This window comes from Cheilinus undulatus, linkage group 20 (genome assembly GCF_018320785.1).
Source record: "Cheilinus undulatus linkage group 20, ASM1832078v1, whole genome shotgun sequence".
In the NCBI taxonomy this organism is placed as follows: domain Eukaryota; kingdom Metazoa; phylum Chordata; class Actinopteri; order Labriformes; family Labridae; genus Cheilinus; species Cheilinus undulatus.
In genome coordinates this window covers 25,608,635-25,624,726 of record NC_054884.1, presented here as the reverse complement: position 1 = coordinate 25,624,726, position 16,092 = coordinate 25,608,635, and the positions used below count along the sequence as shown (strand labels likewise).

The 16,092-nt window shown below is 39.7% G+C and overlaps 1 protein-coding gene across 1 annotated transcript; it reads right to left on the bottom strand.

Moving 5' to 3' along the window:
- Window positions 1–8,093: 8,093 nt before the first annotated feature.
- On the bottom strand, window positions 8,094–15,968 carry oat (ornithine aminotransferase). Its single transcript, XM_041815927.1, has 10 exons — window positions 15,830–15,968; window positions 14,335–14,566; window positions 14,029–14,253; window positions 13,844–13,939; window positions 13,479–13,606; window positions 12,625–12,747; window positions 11,035–11,163; window positions 10,770–10,883; window positions 10,048–10,192; window positions 8,094–9,303 (listed from the first exon to the last, which is right to left on the bottom strand). The coding sequence occupies exons 2-10, from the start codon at window positions 14,546–14,548 to the stop codon at window positions 9,143–9,145; spliced, it is 1,335 nt and encodes a 444-aa protein (XP_041671861.1). The 5' UTR covers window positions 14,549–14,566; window positions 15,830–15,968; the 3' UTR covers window positions 8,094–9,142.
- Window positions 15,969–16,092: the final 124 nt, after the last annotated feature.

Genomic DNA, 16,092 nt, shown 5'->3' with positions numbered 1-16,092 from the left:
CTGTTTCATAAATGGATCTGTCAATGAAATGTGCATTAGGACTTAAATAAGAAGAGCGTGCAAAATTACCTTAAACATATGACGATTTAAAGGGATATTTCTATATTTTTGAAGTTGGTTTGTATAAGGTACTTAGTAGTAGGAGTGGCATAAGCCACCAGTGATTTCAGTGTGAGTTACCCCTTTAAGAAGAATGCACTGGGAGTGGCACGCAGGAAGTGAGGCTATACAGCATTACAGACAAGGCCTCTGTATTTGGCACTATTTTGCAATGCAAGCTTCACTGGTGGCAGAAGCTCTCTGGTAGAGATCAAAATTGATGGTCACATTCATTACGCCAAGTTGTCCAGGTCCTGAAGCAGCAAATTTGCCACCCATTAGAGGGGATAAAGGGGAGTGCATTCTTGGACCCAGCCACATTTGGTGTCCATGGAGGTCAGCATGGTTCATTGTAAAGTTAAACTGTGATAACCATATTTAATTTTTTCTCTGTATAATAACTAACTAATAACTAATGACTTAATAACTACTAATCAAAGCAACAAATCAATTATTTATTAATGCCATAGTATGTAACATTCTTAAGAATGTAGACAACTTTCCTAAAACTGAATTAAAATGGGTTAAAAGTGACCAAAACCTGCAGGGAAAAAAAAAAACAGTGAAAAGGGGAGAAAATGGGCATGGCAAATATTAATATGCAGTCAAAATCTGCAAAAATGGGTCAAGAGTGTTGAAAAGGGGTTCATGGGGGAGAAAATTCATCAACAGAGGTAACAATAGACAGAAGTGGCAAAAAGAGGCAAAGAAAGTGGTGGAAAGGGTTTTAAATTGTGGTGGTAAAATGTGTTAAAATGGTATTTTAAAAGCAGCAAAATTGGTTACAAGTATCAATAATGTGTTTAAAGTGGAAAAAGAGGGGGGAAATGGCAGAAAATTGTTCAAAATTTATTAAACCTGGCAAATAATAGTGCCAAAATGGATGAAAAATGTGGTGAAAATGGGTTAAAAAGTGCCCCAAATAAATTATTCCAACATCAGTATCAGAAACATTTTCACATGTTTCAGCTCCAGAATTAAGTAACTGTTTGCTAGGATGCTAGCACCATTGCTACTGATTCAACACACATGCATTTTAACTATCAATAAACCACAACTGGGGAGGGCCCATTCTCTGGGTTTGTCAGGGGCACAGCCATATCTGTGGGCAGGCCCAGACCATCACACCACTGCCATCATGTTTGACTGTTGGCATGATGCTCTTGTTATAAAATGCATCTTCCAAATAGTTCAAAATTTTCTCTTGTGAGTCCTCAGAATTATTTCCCAAACGTCTTGGGGATCATTAAGCCTTAAAGATTATTTTTAGGCTTTTTGCCTTTACTCAGATAGGATGGCAGAAGAGAGACCAGAAACATGATGGGGTGAGTGAGTGGGGGACCACAGCCTCTTCACATGGGCACCCGCCCCACACGTCGCGTCAACCTGGCGGCCAGGGATCATCAAGCCTTGTGTTCTTTTTGGCCAGCAGTGGTTTTTACCTTGGAACTCTCCCATGCGTGCCATTTTTGTCCAGTTTTGTTCTTATTGTTGAATCATGAACACTGGCTTTAACTGAGTCGAGTGAGGCCTGCAGGTCTTTAGATGTCTTTCTTGGTTCTTTTGTGTCCTCCTGGATGAGTCGTTGATGCACTCTTGGAGTAATTTTGGTATGCTGGCCACTCCTGTAAAGGATTGCCACTGTTTCGAATTTCCTCCACTCCATACTGAAAGATGTAGGTGACTTTGTTTTCTGTTCTTAAATTTCTTTAGATGGTGTCATGATGTGTTGCTTTTTGAGATCTTTTGGCCTACCTCACTTTGTCAGACAGGTTCTATTTGAGGGATTTCTTGATCGAGCAGGTCTTGCAGTAATCAGGCCTGGGTGTGGCTAGTGAAATTGAACTCAACTTTTCAAAAAACGTGGTTAATCACAGTTAATTCATGATTTAAAAAGGGAGGGAATTACTTTTCCACACAGTGAAATGACTGTCTTTCACTGGCATATAAAGCCTTTTCATTTGCTCATACCTAATCTGTTGGTCATTTTAGACAGTTTTCCACCTGAAGGACTATGGACTGTAGGAATGTTTGGAACAAAGACGTAAATCAGGTGAGGGCGTGACAGATAAAGGGATTGTCACACTTGCCAAGCATTCCTCAGATCTGCAGCGAGGGACGCGTCCTTCTCAGGACCTTGCTGTGATCAATAAATATCTCCCCTCTGGTGTGAACTAAAGGAGGCACCTGGAGGAAGAGGAAAACGCTGCGTGCACATTACTCTTTAAGGATTATGTGCAATGTGCCCTTTAAGATGCACATGTATTTTATCAGTGCACTCAGATGTCATAAACTTAATGCAGGAGGCCCATTAATATGAGCAGCAGCAGGTTTTCTCTGATTTATCTAAGGTGGAACAAGAAAAAAAGGAAAGCTTATCCTATTCCAGCACTGCATCAGTCATAATTCTCAAGCTGGCACTTTCTTCTCCACACGTTTAATGGATACAGAGCATTATAATTTATCCTCTTCTTAACTGCAACTTTACCTGAATTAAATCTCAGGCGCAGTGCTTTGGTTACGTCCTTGCTAAGTACCACAATCTGATTTCTCCATTATGTAACGAATGAATACAAATGGGCTGGCTGAGAGGGAGACAAAGTGGCAGCAAAGGGAGAGGGGACGCAGGGAGAGATAACTAAAGTAAGTCCGTTTGAGAGACAGAGAAAAGAAGAACAAAAAAGGCTTAAAGAGTAGAATGAGAAACAGCTCTTGACCTTCTCTTTTAGAAAAATAATGGTGTCCGCACACTTCAGTCTTTGAAGCCAGATTTGCACCACATCCTTGAATGCACCAGGCTCATTTTCAACCGTGCAGAGAGGAAAATCAAGCAGCTTTACATGAGCTTCTTCAGGTTTTGGCCGCAGCTTTCACCCCCCCCCCCGCTGGAGTCTGGACTTTGGAGCCTGTGGTCTGTCGCTCCCCTGGCAAAACTGAAGCTCATTTGTGGAAAAATGGCCTGCTTTCCTACGGTGGCTGAGAGGGATTCAGGGTGTGGGATAAAAGCATGCAACAGGACACACAGTCGGTGTCACCCAGAGATAACTCTCATTTCTGCTGCCAGGCTGGATTCCACTCATATTTCACGAGCAAACTCTGGGCTTTGCTCATCTCTCTCCTCGGCTAAATATGAAATAATAACCTGCCCGGGCTGGGTGAACTTTCAACCCTGGGCTTAGCTGAACGAAAGTCTCATCATTAGGCAGAGGCCTGAAGGTTGGATCAAGACGGGTGGAAAGAGTATTTATTAATTCATGTTTCATCATTTTACACTTAAAATCCAATGCTTAAAAAGAGGGGAGAGAGTCAAATTCTTAAATTAAATTCTCTTTTTTGAGGAAGTTTGTGTAGATTCTGCCACCAGGGGGCTCTCACCACCCATTTTACCTTTGTTTATGAAGGCAAGTCAATCAAAGGTCCTCTCATTTTCGATGGAATCTCTGTAATATCCAACTTAATGCCGTCTTTCTGCAGGGAGTGTTTGGAGTGTTTTTTTGTCTTCATGGTGTAATGGTAGCCAGAAATTCTGATAGACAAGGAACTGGGCATTCCAGACACAGAAGTCTTTATGCTACATTCACTTGAGACACATTCACTGCACTCAGGTGATCCCTATTTCCCTAATTGTGAGACTACTAGCACCAACTGGTTGCAATAGTGTGAATATTTGTGCAGGCATTTATTTTACCTTTCTCATTTTAATGTAATTGACATTACTTTGTAGAAATTGATTTTACTTGGAAATTAAAGAGTTTGGGGGGTTTGTATTTTTTGTCTCAAAAGCAAAACTTTTTCCCTTTTGCACTGCCAGAGAAAAGTCCTCACATGACAAGTCACAGCTCTGAGCTGCCCATGCAATAGGATGATGCTTCTTTTGCTGCAATATTTAACATTTTCTGGTCAGTATGTCACCAAAAAAGCACTGATACTGATTGCACCCTTTATATGGCTGTCTTGTGCATCTCTGTAGCAGCATGCTGCATGCATGCATCCCTATTTAAAGTCTTGAGGCCATGAAGTACAGAGATAACTCATTGAGTTGCTGCTGACCAGCTTAAAAATCTTCTTCGGTTACCATTCCTTGTTACAGCTTCCAAATTTATTTATTTAATATTTATTTGTATAGGGACAAGTATGAAGCAAGTAAACCGTTGCCACACTGAAACAACAGACAACATGTCCTGCAGACTGAAGAGAAGAAGGCCTATGCATCTTGTTTTCAAGGTACGGTTCCAAAGCCTGCATCTCTGATGGTATATGGTTGCATTAGTGCCTATGGTGTGGGCAGCTTGCACATCTAGAAAGACACTATCAGTGCTAAAAAGTATAGAGAGGTTGTAGAGCAACATACTCACTGTATGTTCCCATCCAGAAGTCTCTTTCAGGGAAGGTCTTGCATATTTCAGCAAGACAATGCTAATCCACATACCTGATCCACCCCGACAACATGGCTTCACAGTAGAAGAGTCTGGGTGCTGATCTACCTGTAGCCCAGACCTGTAACCAACAGAAAACATTAGCAACATAAAATGAAAAATGCAGCAAAAAAGACCCAGGACTGTTGAGCAGCTAGAATGGGACAACATGCCTCTCCCAAAATGCCAGCAACAAGTGTCCTCACTTCCCCAGTGTTTACAGACTCTGGTTAAAAGAGGAGGGGATGCTACACAATGGTAAACATGGCCCTGTCCCTACTTTTTTGAGATGTGTTGTTGCCATCAATTTCAAAATGAGCAAATGTTTTTCAGGAAATGGTCAAATGTCTTAATTTCAGTTTCTAATGTGTTGTTTTTGTTCTATGGTGAATAAAATGTGGGGTTATGAGATTTACAAATCACTGCATTATGGTTTTATTCATATTTTACACAGCGCCCCAACTTTTTTGGAATTGCGATTGTAGAATAGTGCTGCTCAACTCTGTCAACCTCCACTGCTCACTTCATGTTAAAATTGAAGGATTTGTTTAACGGAAACAGCTCTCCACAAAGTGTTTTACTAAACTAAAAGCCACCATTTGTCATTTCATGGATAGATATTTTATACTGAGGGACAAAATTGTTTAAAGAGGCCTCCCTAATTCATGCTGCAAGCTACTTGAAAAGAATTCTGGGGTTGTTTGCAGTGTGAACCAGAAAGGCCACTTTTAACAGCATGATGAATCACATGAAATGAAAACACAGGCTTGTTGAAACAGAACAGGAGCTTCCAGTAGAAGTTGATGCTTTCTTTGCAGTCTCTAATACAACATACAGCGTTTCCACGGCAGCGGTACATGTACATGTTGTGTCTATAGTGGCAGCTGTCACCATCGCTATTTTATAACTTATTAAATTAAAGATTTGTTTGGCTTTGAATACTCTTGAAATTATTTGAGGTAAAAATATCTCATAAGAGTTGTCATTTTTAATCTGTACAGACATTTCATTGCAAAAATTCTACATACTGAACCTTTATCTGAAATGTAGGCACCTAAAAACAAGGGCAGACTATGGGGATGGTGAAATGTGGTTGAAAGCTCAGTAAAAGCAAACTTGAGTACTTCCTTGATAAACAAAAGTCACAAAAAAAATCCAGTCAGTACAAAGCCTTGAAACAGAACTTGGCAAGCAGAGCGCCATTAAAAGTGCAAAGCATTAAACTAATTAGAGTGGATTTCATTGATCCCAAACAGCAGGCAATATGTTTCCTTGTACATCTGATTGAGATTGAAATACTGGCTGTCTGATGTGAAAGAAGCAAACGACAAAGCCCAAGGCCATGTGGTTGTGTTAATTAAGGACAACGCAGTAATGAGAGCTGACTTTAAAGCTCCTGTGAGGAGTTTATAACTGGTTAAGAAAGAAAGGAGAATTGATACTGATGGGCTGTAATGAACTGTAAACACAAACCAGCCAAACGGAGACACGATTGATTATTTTTTTAAAGTGCTTGTAACTGAGAACTGTGTCTGAGAACAATGAGGTGGGGTAGGTGTCAACAGAAGTAAATAACAACAAGCTCTTTATTTACATTAATTTCAGCAAATATTCCAGATATGAAATATTTGAGGATGAGAACACAGAAGGGGGTTGGGGTCGTTAAGAGACACCAGTATTAATTTCGGTCTGTATCATTAAAAGTTAACTCCACACAGGAGCTTTAATGTCATTATTTTTAAAGAAACCAACATGACATTTTTATTGTTCCATATTCCATATAAGACTTACCTTCAACAACTACAATATTCAAGGATTAATCATTTGTGTTTGCACACAGTTCCTACAAATGTACAGAATTAGATAAACTGAGAGATAAGGCTACACTTTGTCCACAGGGGGCGCCAAAATCAACACAAACCAAAAGTTCCTCACAGGAGCTTTAAATGTGTGCAGGGATTTAGTGTTTTCCATTAAATCCCTTTTTAAAAATTTTTTGGTAAGGTTTTATTTCTGGGCTTTTTGTGCCTTTATTGATATAGAAGGACAGTGGATGTAGCCGGAAGCAGGGAGAGACATGTGGGAAAGGGCCAAAGGCTGGATTTGAACCCCAGGCTGCCTGCGTACATGGGGTGTGCTTTAAACCACTAGGCCACCTGCATAAATCCCTTTTTAAAAGATGCACTTAAACCCTTTTGTGTGTTTGTCAGTAGAGTAAGTAGCTGGGTAGAGAGAAAGTGGGGTCACAGGTCACACTTGAACCCTGGCTGCCTGCTTTGAGGTCAAGAGCATCTGTATCATGAAATCATGCTGTACCTAGTAGTCTATCTGTTTTGTTTCCCATCTAACTTCAGTTTTAATCTTTTATCCTCTAACAAGCCCTTCTAGGGATGGGGGTTGCATATTAGCATTTGCTATAAACATTATAGATTTTGAATAGGATGGCTTTGTCAGCGTGCCTGTGTATATCCCTAGTACATAAACCACAAGTTCAATAAACTTTACCACTTGGCCACTGGCACCCCCCTGATGAAGTCCCTGTTTAATATCAATTCTTTTATGACCTCTTAAAAACTCACTTTTACCAACATTGAAGTCAGATGCTTTCTTTCTTAAAGGTCCTGTGATGAGCTTTCTGTTTATGTAGATGTTTAGACTCCTGCTTTTTTTATGCTCGCATGTATCACTCAAGAAGAATCTTTACCATTGGGAACTTTAATATAGGATGTTTTAGCAGCATACTATCTACCTTTTTGGACACCTACCCCACTGCAGGGGTTTCAAACATTAATATAAGCTTTAAAGAAATCATCAGTCGTGTCTCCTCAAGAGTTTTAATCATTCCTAACCTTGTGTCAGACCTTAGTTGCTGTATTGTACCATTGTTACAGTTACTGTGTACATAGTGAAAGTAGACATCCTGTGGTGCAGGATTTGTGCTGCCTGAAGGTCAGCACTCAGGGGCAAAAAGCCCTCGGCTGTATCAGTCAACTTGCGTGACTTTGTTGCACCAAGACCCAGTTCAGAGAGACTCGTCTGAGCGGTTTGACAGGTGTCAGATAAGTCGAGCCTCTGGAGGGTGAAACAAGCTGAAAAGATGCATCACTGAGGCTGTGGCCTGGAGCATTAACAGTGGGACTCAGTTTGTCTCTAGCTTTGCTGAATTATACTGCAGCAAGGCTTGGCATATTATTCTGCATACCTCTGTTAGTTTGAGCTTTGCATACAGCACCTGCATCATACACTGAATTGTTGAGTAGCAGCCTTTCAGTACTCTTAGGGGACAGTGCCATCTAGTGTTACACCTGTGCAGACTGCTACATAAGAATGGACTTGGAATTTGTATGCTTTGTTTTTCAGGATAAATAATGAGGTCAAAGCAGACTGAAGGCAGTTCTTAGTCCTGTTTGTTCAACATGTTTAAACATTTCAATATTTTCTGAGTCAAAGCAACCCCTTCACAGTCTTGTGCAAAGAGCAATATTCTGCCTTTTCTCAGGACAACCTTGGAAACCATTTTTGAAAACCAGAGCACTAAGAGAGAACCCTTTTAAAATATTTCAGCGACGAGACAAGAGATAAGACCTGCAATAATTTATTAATGGAATAAAGGATTATGTAACAACATAAAAGGTCAAAGTGCCTTTGAAAAGACAATATTAGCATTTCTATCCAACAGATAAAACATTCTTCAAAAAGTTCAACAATATACAGATACTGTTACCATTTTGAACCATCTCAGCCATCCAGCACTCATGAATTCCCTTACAGCAAGTTCCTTGTAGAAATAAAATACACCAAATTCAATAGAATAAAATAATCATTTTAAATATCAAAAAGAGAAAATACATCAGTTCTAGAACAGAATTCAAGATCAAGAAATAATTTCTTTCACAGTAACATTAAAATAAATGTTAGATTCAAGTGAAAGCACTAAAATGTGAACAGGAAATTAAACATTTTTAAAGTATAAGCGTGTTAAGATACTTTAAAAGTCTCTAGGAAAAACATTCAAAACCTGAAATTCATACAGGTATATTTCAAGCTTTAAGATGTGTAGAAATCTGATTCTTGGTTAGAAATACCTAGACCAGCTGACCTTAAATGCAACACTAACTGGTTCTTTCTGACCTTGGTTTTAGTACTCCCAACAGCAGTCTCTTAGATAGAAAAGAGTCTAAATCAAGTTGTAACTTTGGAAAACACATCACTGGTAAGAACTAAACATTTTAAAAACCAAAAGAATATTTAAAGATATTACATTAATTATTTACATCAACAATAACCAGCAAATATGTGAATCAACCCTTTTTAGATTAATTATGTTGGCGTTGGACCAAACATTTAAGTTTTCCCACTTGTTATGAAGTCTTCTTGTTGCAGCATTTTCCTTTACTGCAGTTTTCCCTGTAAAATAGTTGCAGTGTAGCCTCATAGAGGCACACTTCTCAGTCTTTACACAGCATTTCCACAGTAAAACCTCCAAAGAACCTCCATCTTTGAAAAACTAATACATTAAAACAACTAATAAATGTGCTGGGTGATTTTTTTGTCAGTAGCTTTGGCCAATGTTGACTTTTAGTTTGCAGGTTTTTTTGTGTATTTTTGGAGTATGTAACAGTGGTTGTTCAGAAGGACAGGATGGTTTTCTGGATGATGTCGACACACTCATGTAGCTCGTCCTCTTTGATGACAAGGGGAGGGGCTAGACGGATGATGTCACCATGGGTGGGCTTTGCAAGCAGTCCATTGTCTCGAAGGCGCAGGCAAACCTTCCAGGCGTCATAGTCTGGGGAAGGGGGGATTTTGTGAATAAAAGCAATAGCATGATAAAGATAATTAAATATTGAAAAAAGCTGTATTAGTTGAACGCTTTGGCCCTTTTTAAATGGAAATTTGAATGATTTTTGCCCTAAGGAACACACTTTGGAGAAAACATGAGGGTAACAAATCAGACTTGATCTACCAAAATTGAGCATATAGCATTAGTTCAGGAAGGCCATGGACTCAGGCACTGTTGTATGATCGTGATCAGCTGACAGTCAGCTGATTGGCTTCTAAGCACGCTATTGGCAGATCATGCTGCCATATCTACCCTGCTCTACCCTGGCTATGCTTTGCTGCTCCCTCTGCAAGCTGCTTTTTGGAACACTCCTCCACCCCAGCTCCTCCATAATGCCACATCTGACTTAATCAATGTCAGTCCGTTGTCATAGATGCCTATTCTGCTCTGGGGGTTTTGCTGCTTCTCTCCCTGCCTTAAGCTTTCCTTGTATGCACAGGAAGGCAGGAACGCGTACTGTTCCTGCTGGATGCTTCTCATGTAAGCTCATGGAAGGGCAGGGGGATCCCAGAACAGCCACACCAGCAAAAATAAATTACAGCCATTAGTGCGAATTAATCACTGCTAGTGAAGACAAATATTTATAGCCCCAGCAAACGTTTCTTGACAAAGTGGTCCTGACTGAACTACATTCAATAGTCAAAATGATATTCATCAACAAGGCTTCCCTTTCAGAAAACGCTACTGTACCTTTGGTCTCTTTGATAACGATTGCATTCAGCAGGCCTTTCCCTCTGACTGTGGTCACAATATCTTTGGGGAGTTTCCTCAGTTCCGCCCGCAGGATCTCTCCCATCCTTTGAGCATTTTCTGCCAACTTCTCCTCCTCCATCACCTGCAAATAAAACAATAGGAGTTTCAAAACTCAGTGACAGACATGTTTTGTTGTTCTGATGTTCCTGTAAAGCGTCCTTGGGTTTCTTGAAAGGTGCTATATAAATTCAAGATATTATTATTATTATTATTATTATGTTGTTGTTTTGAGTGGAACTGTGGTAGGCTTTAAAGCTTTGGTTCTCAACTGAGAGTGGGCTGCAAAGTCATTTTCTGTGGGTTGCAGATGTGTGGCTAGAAAAACTATGTGGCAATAAGTGCTTTTATTTTGAAGGGCATGGCTCCATTTCTTTAATTTGTCACATTTTTTTCCCATCTCAAGTCCAAACTGTCCTATTTTTCATTAGAAATATTTGGTTATGAATGCTCATTTTTAGAAATGTGTGTCTCTTTTTGTCATTATAAGGAGGTAGTTGTGAGTCTTGACACTAGACCAGACTTAAGAGTGTTAACTTCATGGGATGTTGCCATGTCAGATACTTAGATTTATTCAATTAAAAACACAAGGAAAAAAAACAAGAAATAGTGACAAGCAAAAAGACAAGAAAAGATTAGTTAACATTAACATCAATACTGACCTCTAGTGCGGCCATTGCAACCTGACACGCCACCGGGTTTCCTCCATACGTGGACCCGTGCTCTCCAGGCTTGATGGTCAGCATAATCTCATCATCACACAGCACAGCAGATACCTGAGACACAGATCAATAAAAGGAGAGGTAAGGATTTCATAACCACTAAGATCTTTGCTTTAGTCTGATAAACTGGACTCCAGGAGTTGATGGTAAACAAATCTATCAAGTGATATCAGTGTGGCTCAACAGCAAACACAAACATGCTTACAGGATAAGTTCCTCCAGAAAGAGCTTTGCCCAGAATCACAAGATCTGGACGGACTTCTTCATGGTCCACAGCCAACCGCCTGCCAGTTCTTGCCAGACCTGTTTGAACTTCATCAGCAATCCACAACACCTGGAAGAAAGGGTATGTTAGTTGTTAGTTTTAACATCCTATCATTTGTACAGCATTTCTTTTTTTTTTTGTTAGTCATGAGTTTAGAAATGTAAAAACTTGTGATGACACCTCACTTCTTGTGTAAGTTTAGGTTAATCAGAAGCCAAAAATCAGGAATTGGGCAATGATATACACAGCTTTCAAAAAGCTCAAAAATCATTCAAGTTTTCTATCAGAGGAATTATCACCATGATGAGGAGAGAGGACTTGCAACAGGACAATAAATCCAAGGTTTCAAACAGTATCAGGATTTTTGGTTGCAGTTTGCATTCAACATTAGCAATGAGAAATGAAGTGGACACACAAACAACAGAACAGCACAAGCTGACAGTTGATCTCAATGAATTTAATTCAGTGTACGACACATGTAATGCTAAGGTTGTCAGAACTTTTGCTAATTTTCTGATACCACGAGCTTAAACTGGAAATATCTTTTAGTTTAGGCCAACATCTGGGAAAATTTTTCAATTCAATTAATTTCAAGTGAAACAACTTTATTTATCCCTCAAGGGGCAATTGATTCAGAGTAATTTGTACATAAAAACATAAACAGAACACAGTGACAGACAGCAACAATTTGAGTGCGCTAAAACTACACAAGACCTTAAACAAATGCTGGTATAACTTACACTAGCTACATTTTTTTTTTAGTCTGATCTGGCCTTAAGTCTCTTTAACTTCTCATAAAGATGCACATGTTAACTTTAATGTCTTTAACAGACAGAGAGCAGAAGAGAGACAGCAATGTCTCCTGGTCCCTAAAAGTTTTCCCAGACATCCCATCCTGCATCCTGCAGACTGCTGACAGCCTCACACTCCTGCACAAACACTAACATTGAGTTTATATAAATATTTAAGACACTATACAAAACAGCATCGCACCAACCCGTACGGCTCTCCCTTTTGAATAATTACTCACAGGCCTATGGTCTCTGACCTATTTCTAAGAGGGAACATAGACAAGTTTACACATGCAAAGATGAACTAACTGCCAAAGGCATGAGAGAGAAGTGATGTTAAGGGCTGCTTTTAAAAGAACTTAGCGTTGCCACAGACCTCAGGATTTAAAACCATGTTTCTTCATATAAATCCAAAGTTGTTAAAGAAAAATCTCTTATCATTACACCAGGTAGGAGTAGAATAAATGATTATCACAAAATAATCATGTGATAAATGATTATCACAAAAAAATGCAGTTTAATGTTTAACAATGAAGAGAAACACATGAAATCCTTAGTTAAAAACAAACCCCTAGAGCAACGTATATGGAAAAGGAAGGGTCTGGGATCTAAATTCAATAAAATAAATTTTTGATCTGTTTGAAGATGGACCCTTACTGTTCTATGTGTAGCCAACAATGCACACCTATGCTAATCATTAAGTATTGACAGTTCATTCATGCCGTTTTTTTAGACTTACGTTATGTTTGGTGCAAAGTTCTCGAACTTTAGTTAGGTAGCCCTGGTCAGGCACCACCACCCCAGCCTCACCCTGGATGGGTTCCACCATGAAAGCTGCAACATTTGGGTCTTGAAGAGCTTTCTGGAAGACAGAAGAAAAAGAACAGTCAGACAATTTCATCAGCCATCCAAGATTACCCTGTAGATAAGTACCTGCTACTTCAGTCAGTCACTGAGTTCATATGTTTACAAAGAAAATCAGCTGTTACAGTGTCAAGTCATTAGGTCATCCTGTTGACAGAGATGACTGAGGGTGTCACGTCCCTGTTAGAACTTTAGAACATATCAATTATGTTTCTGAAGGTCATTTTGAAAGGGTACAGTGCAACTATGCATTCACAATAAACTTTTAAGAAGCTGCTTTCATCACAGCTCATCTTTTTTTGTTTGTCCTTCAAGTCTTGCCAGGAAAATAATTTGCAAATGCTCTGCAATTTGGCAGCAAACATCTGGGTGTTGTTGGCTGGATCCTTCAACCTGCAAATTAACTCTGAAGAAAAGTAAGATGAAACTTTCGCTGGATATGACATGATGTTGCTCTAGTTATAAATGTTAACCATGTATCTTAAAAATGAGATAATAAAGAAACAAATAAGATGCATGTTAGTTGTATTCTGTAAGCCTAACATACATCTACATCTTCAAGAGGCAAAAGTTTTGTCTGTAGTGGGTGACTGAAACACTCCATCCTGTAATTTTGGTATTTTTACGAGGCACTAAGACACCAAAGTTGAGGAAATTATTCTGAAATTGGCTACTTGTGGCAGTATGAAGCTCAAGAATGCTGTTCTCAAGTGTAGTCCCAAGTGTTACCTCCAGTGCAGCAGTGTCATTGTACAGGACGTTCTCAAAGCCTGGCATGTAGGGGCCAAAACCTTCATAACTACTGGGGTCATTGGAGCTGGAGATGGCTGCCATGGTGCGGCCCCAGAAGTTTCCCTCTAAACAACCAAGTAAAAGGGATTATATATTTGTTAGATAACATGTACATTTCATAGCACAAAGCAACCATAAGTGTCATATGTGATTTTTAGGCATGAGAAAAAGTATGACCTGATAGAAAGAGCTCCAAAACATGCTCAATATTTATGCAAACGTTCTTACAAGACTCAAAGTAAGGTAAAAAACAGAACTGACTACAAAGTATGATACAATCTTTTAGATATACTTTTACATACCTGCAAAAATTATCTTTGCCTTGTTCTTGGGAACACCCTTGACATTGTAAGCCCACTTGCGAGCAAGTTTACAGGCAGTCTCCCCACCTTCGACACCTAATATGCAACAACAAAACAAATTTCAATTAATACACACTTTGGAAAACATGTCTATACAATAATCACTGGGCAATTCCTGGCAGTACCTGTGTTCATAGGCAAGACCTTATCATAGCCAAACATGCTGGTGACGTACTCCTCATAAGCTCCCAGCACATCATTGTAGAATGCTCTGGATGTCAGGGTGAGTTTTGATGCCTGGGCTGTGAGTGCAGAAACAATCTTTGGGTGACAGTGACCCTGGTTTACTGCGCTGTAAGCACTCAGGAAATCATAGTAGCGGTTTCCTTCAACATCCCATACATAGATGCCTGAAAAAAAAAGAAAGTTCTTGGAAGTTACAGGCAAAGACTCATGAGTATTTGTAAACCATTAAAAAGAAATTAACTCACCTTGCCCTCTCTCTAAGGCTACAGGAAGGGGATGGTAGTTGTGTGCTCCATGTTTGTCCTCACGGGCATAGATTTCCTCTGGGGTGAGTGGACGCTCCATTCTCAATTTGAAGGCAGCGGTGGAGGCTGAGCGTTTACCAGAGTGGACACCGCGGCTTAGAACAGGGGCAGCACGGCTCATGCCGCGGCTGAGCTTGACGATCATTCCTGACATGGTGCTATGTTGCTGTATCTGTGTGATAAAAGACAAAACAAGGAAAAAAGGCCTTCAAGTTAATGTATACATTTTGCTCTCTTCTTCAGTCATTTTTTATCAAGATGTTTAATCTGTTCCCTTCATTGGAAATTATGCTTTTACCACAAAATATTTTAAAGAAACGATCCAAAAAAGGCTTTACTAGTTTAATAGTCAAGCATTTTGCAATTCCATGCACACAGGCTTTGCAGGTCTGCTGAACAGCAGCTTCTCTTTCAAATAACACAATAGAGGGGAGGACTTTCGCTGTGAGTGGGTTTTCAAAAGCTAATCTCATTGCAGCGTGGCAACTCAACTGTGATAATGATCCAGACTTTTCTATATAGCTGCAAGAACATTAGAGTTTCTCTACATGTTCATATGTACCTCTCTTATTAAAATATAAACTGGTTTTGGAATTTACGACTCAAAACTTTCACAGCTGTGTGCTAATAATGAATTGTTGTGGAATGACTCATGCAATGTTATACAAGTGTTTTAACCTTTATTGTGAGATGGTAAGCTGTCTGAAGTAAAGTCTAGCCTTACGACTGCTGTGCCGGGAAAATAAATATTGCATAAGGCATTGGGTTTAAAAAATCCATGACATCACTTGCAAGTTGATAAGAAAAGTACATCAGTGATGAAATACACGGTTTCTTGAGAGGAACATGAGTTATCCAGTACTTTGCTCGGAATAATCAATAACCTTGAACAGTAAATAAATACACATGGCAAACAGACAGCACCTGCGCCAGGCTACATCAAGGCCAGTGGACCCGTGCTTCTGATCCGTGACACCTAGACACCATTAATCCAGCCCTTAACACATGATAGGCCGCTGTGGAGCTGCCTCCACAACACACCCCTAACCTTACAAAGCAGGCGCTAAATAAAGACCCAAAGCACAAGTTATCAGATGATAGCCCTGAGAAAGCCACGCCGCTCCCTCAAACCACAATGAATTATGTAATATTACTTCATGATGAACAACGCTGGCTTGAATCCCATTCTAGCAGTAGAATAATAAATACAGCTTTGTATTTGATTGGTAAACTGTGGTAAACGCCGACTGTATGCTGTAAGTGATAGCAAACGTGTTTCTACCGGTAAAGTACATAACAACGTAACAGCCTCACTTCCTGCTAGCTTGGGAAGATTAGCACACATCCTCCGTCTTTTTAAAGCCTTAGCTAGATATTTTCAGCAAGTCCTCGATTAAGAAGAAGTTAAGATGCATACATGAATGAAAAACAATACCTGAAAGAAGTGAAGCGACGTTAAAACAGTCTTGAGATGCAAATGATGCCCTCCTTGTCCAACGGTTGAAAACGCAAACGGTACCCAGTGGGGCTTATATTTATAAAGGGCTGGTCTGGCGCGTGCAGTGGAGAACAGGCTGATGTCGTTTCGTACGTGCCTACGTCAGAGAACACGCCCCTATGTTGCAACATTTTCCAGGAATTGCAAAGTCACCTTAAACTATCACAGATCATCACATGTCACAATAATGACGACTTAAA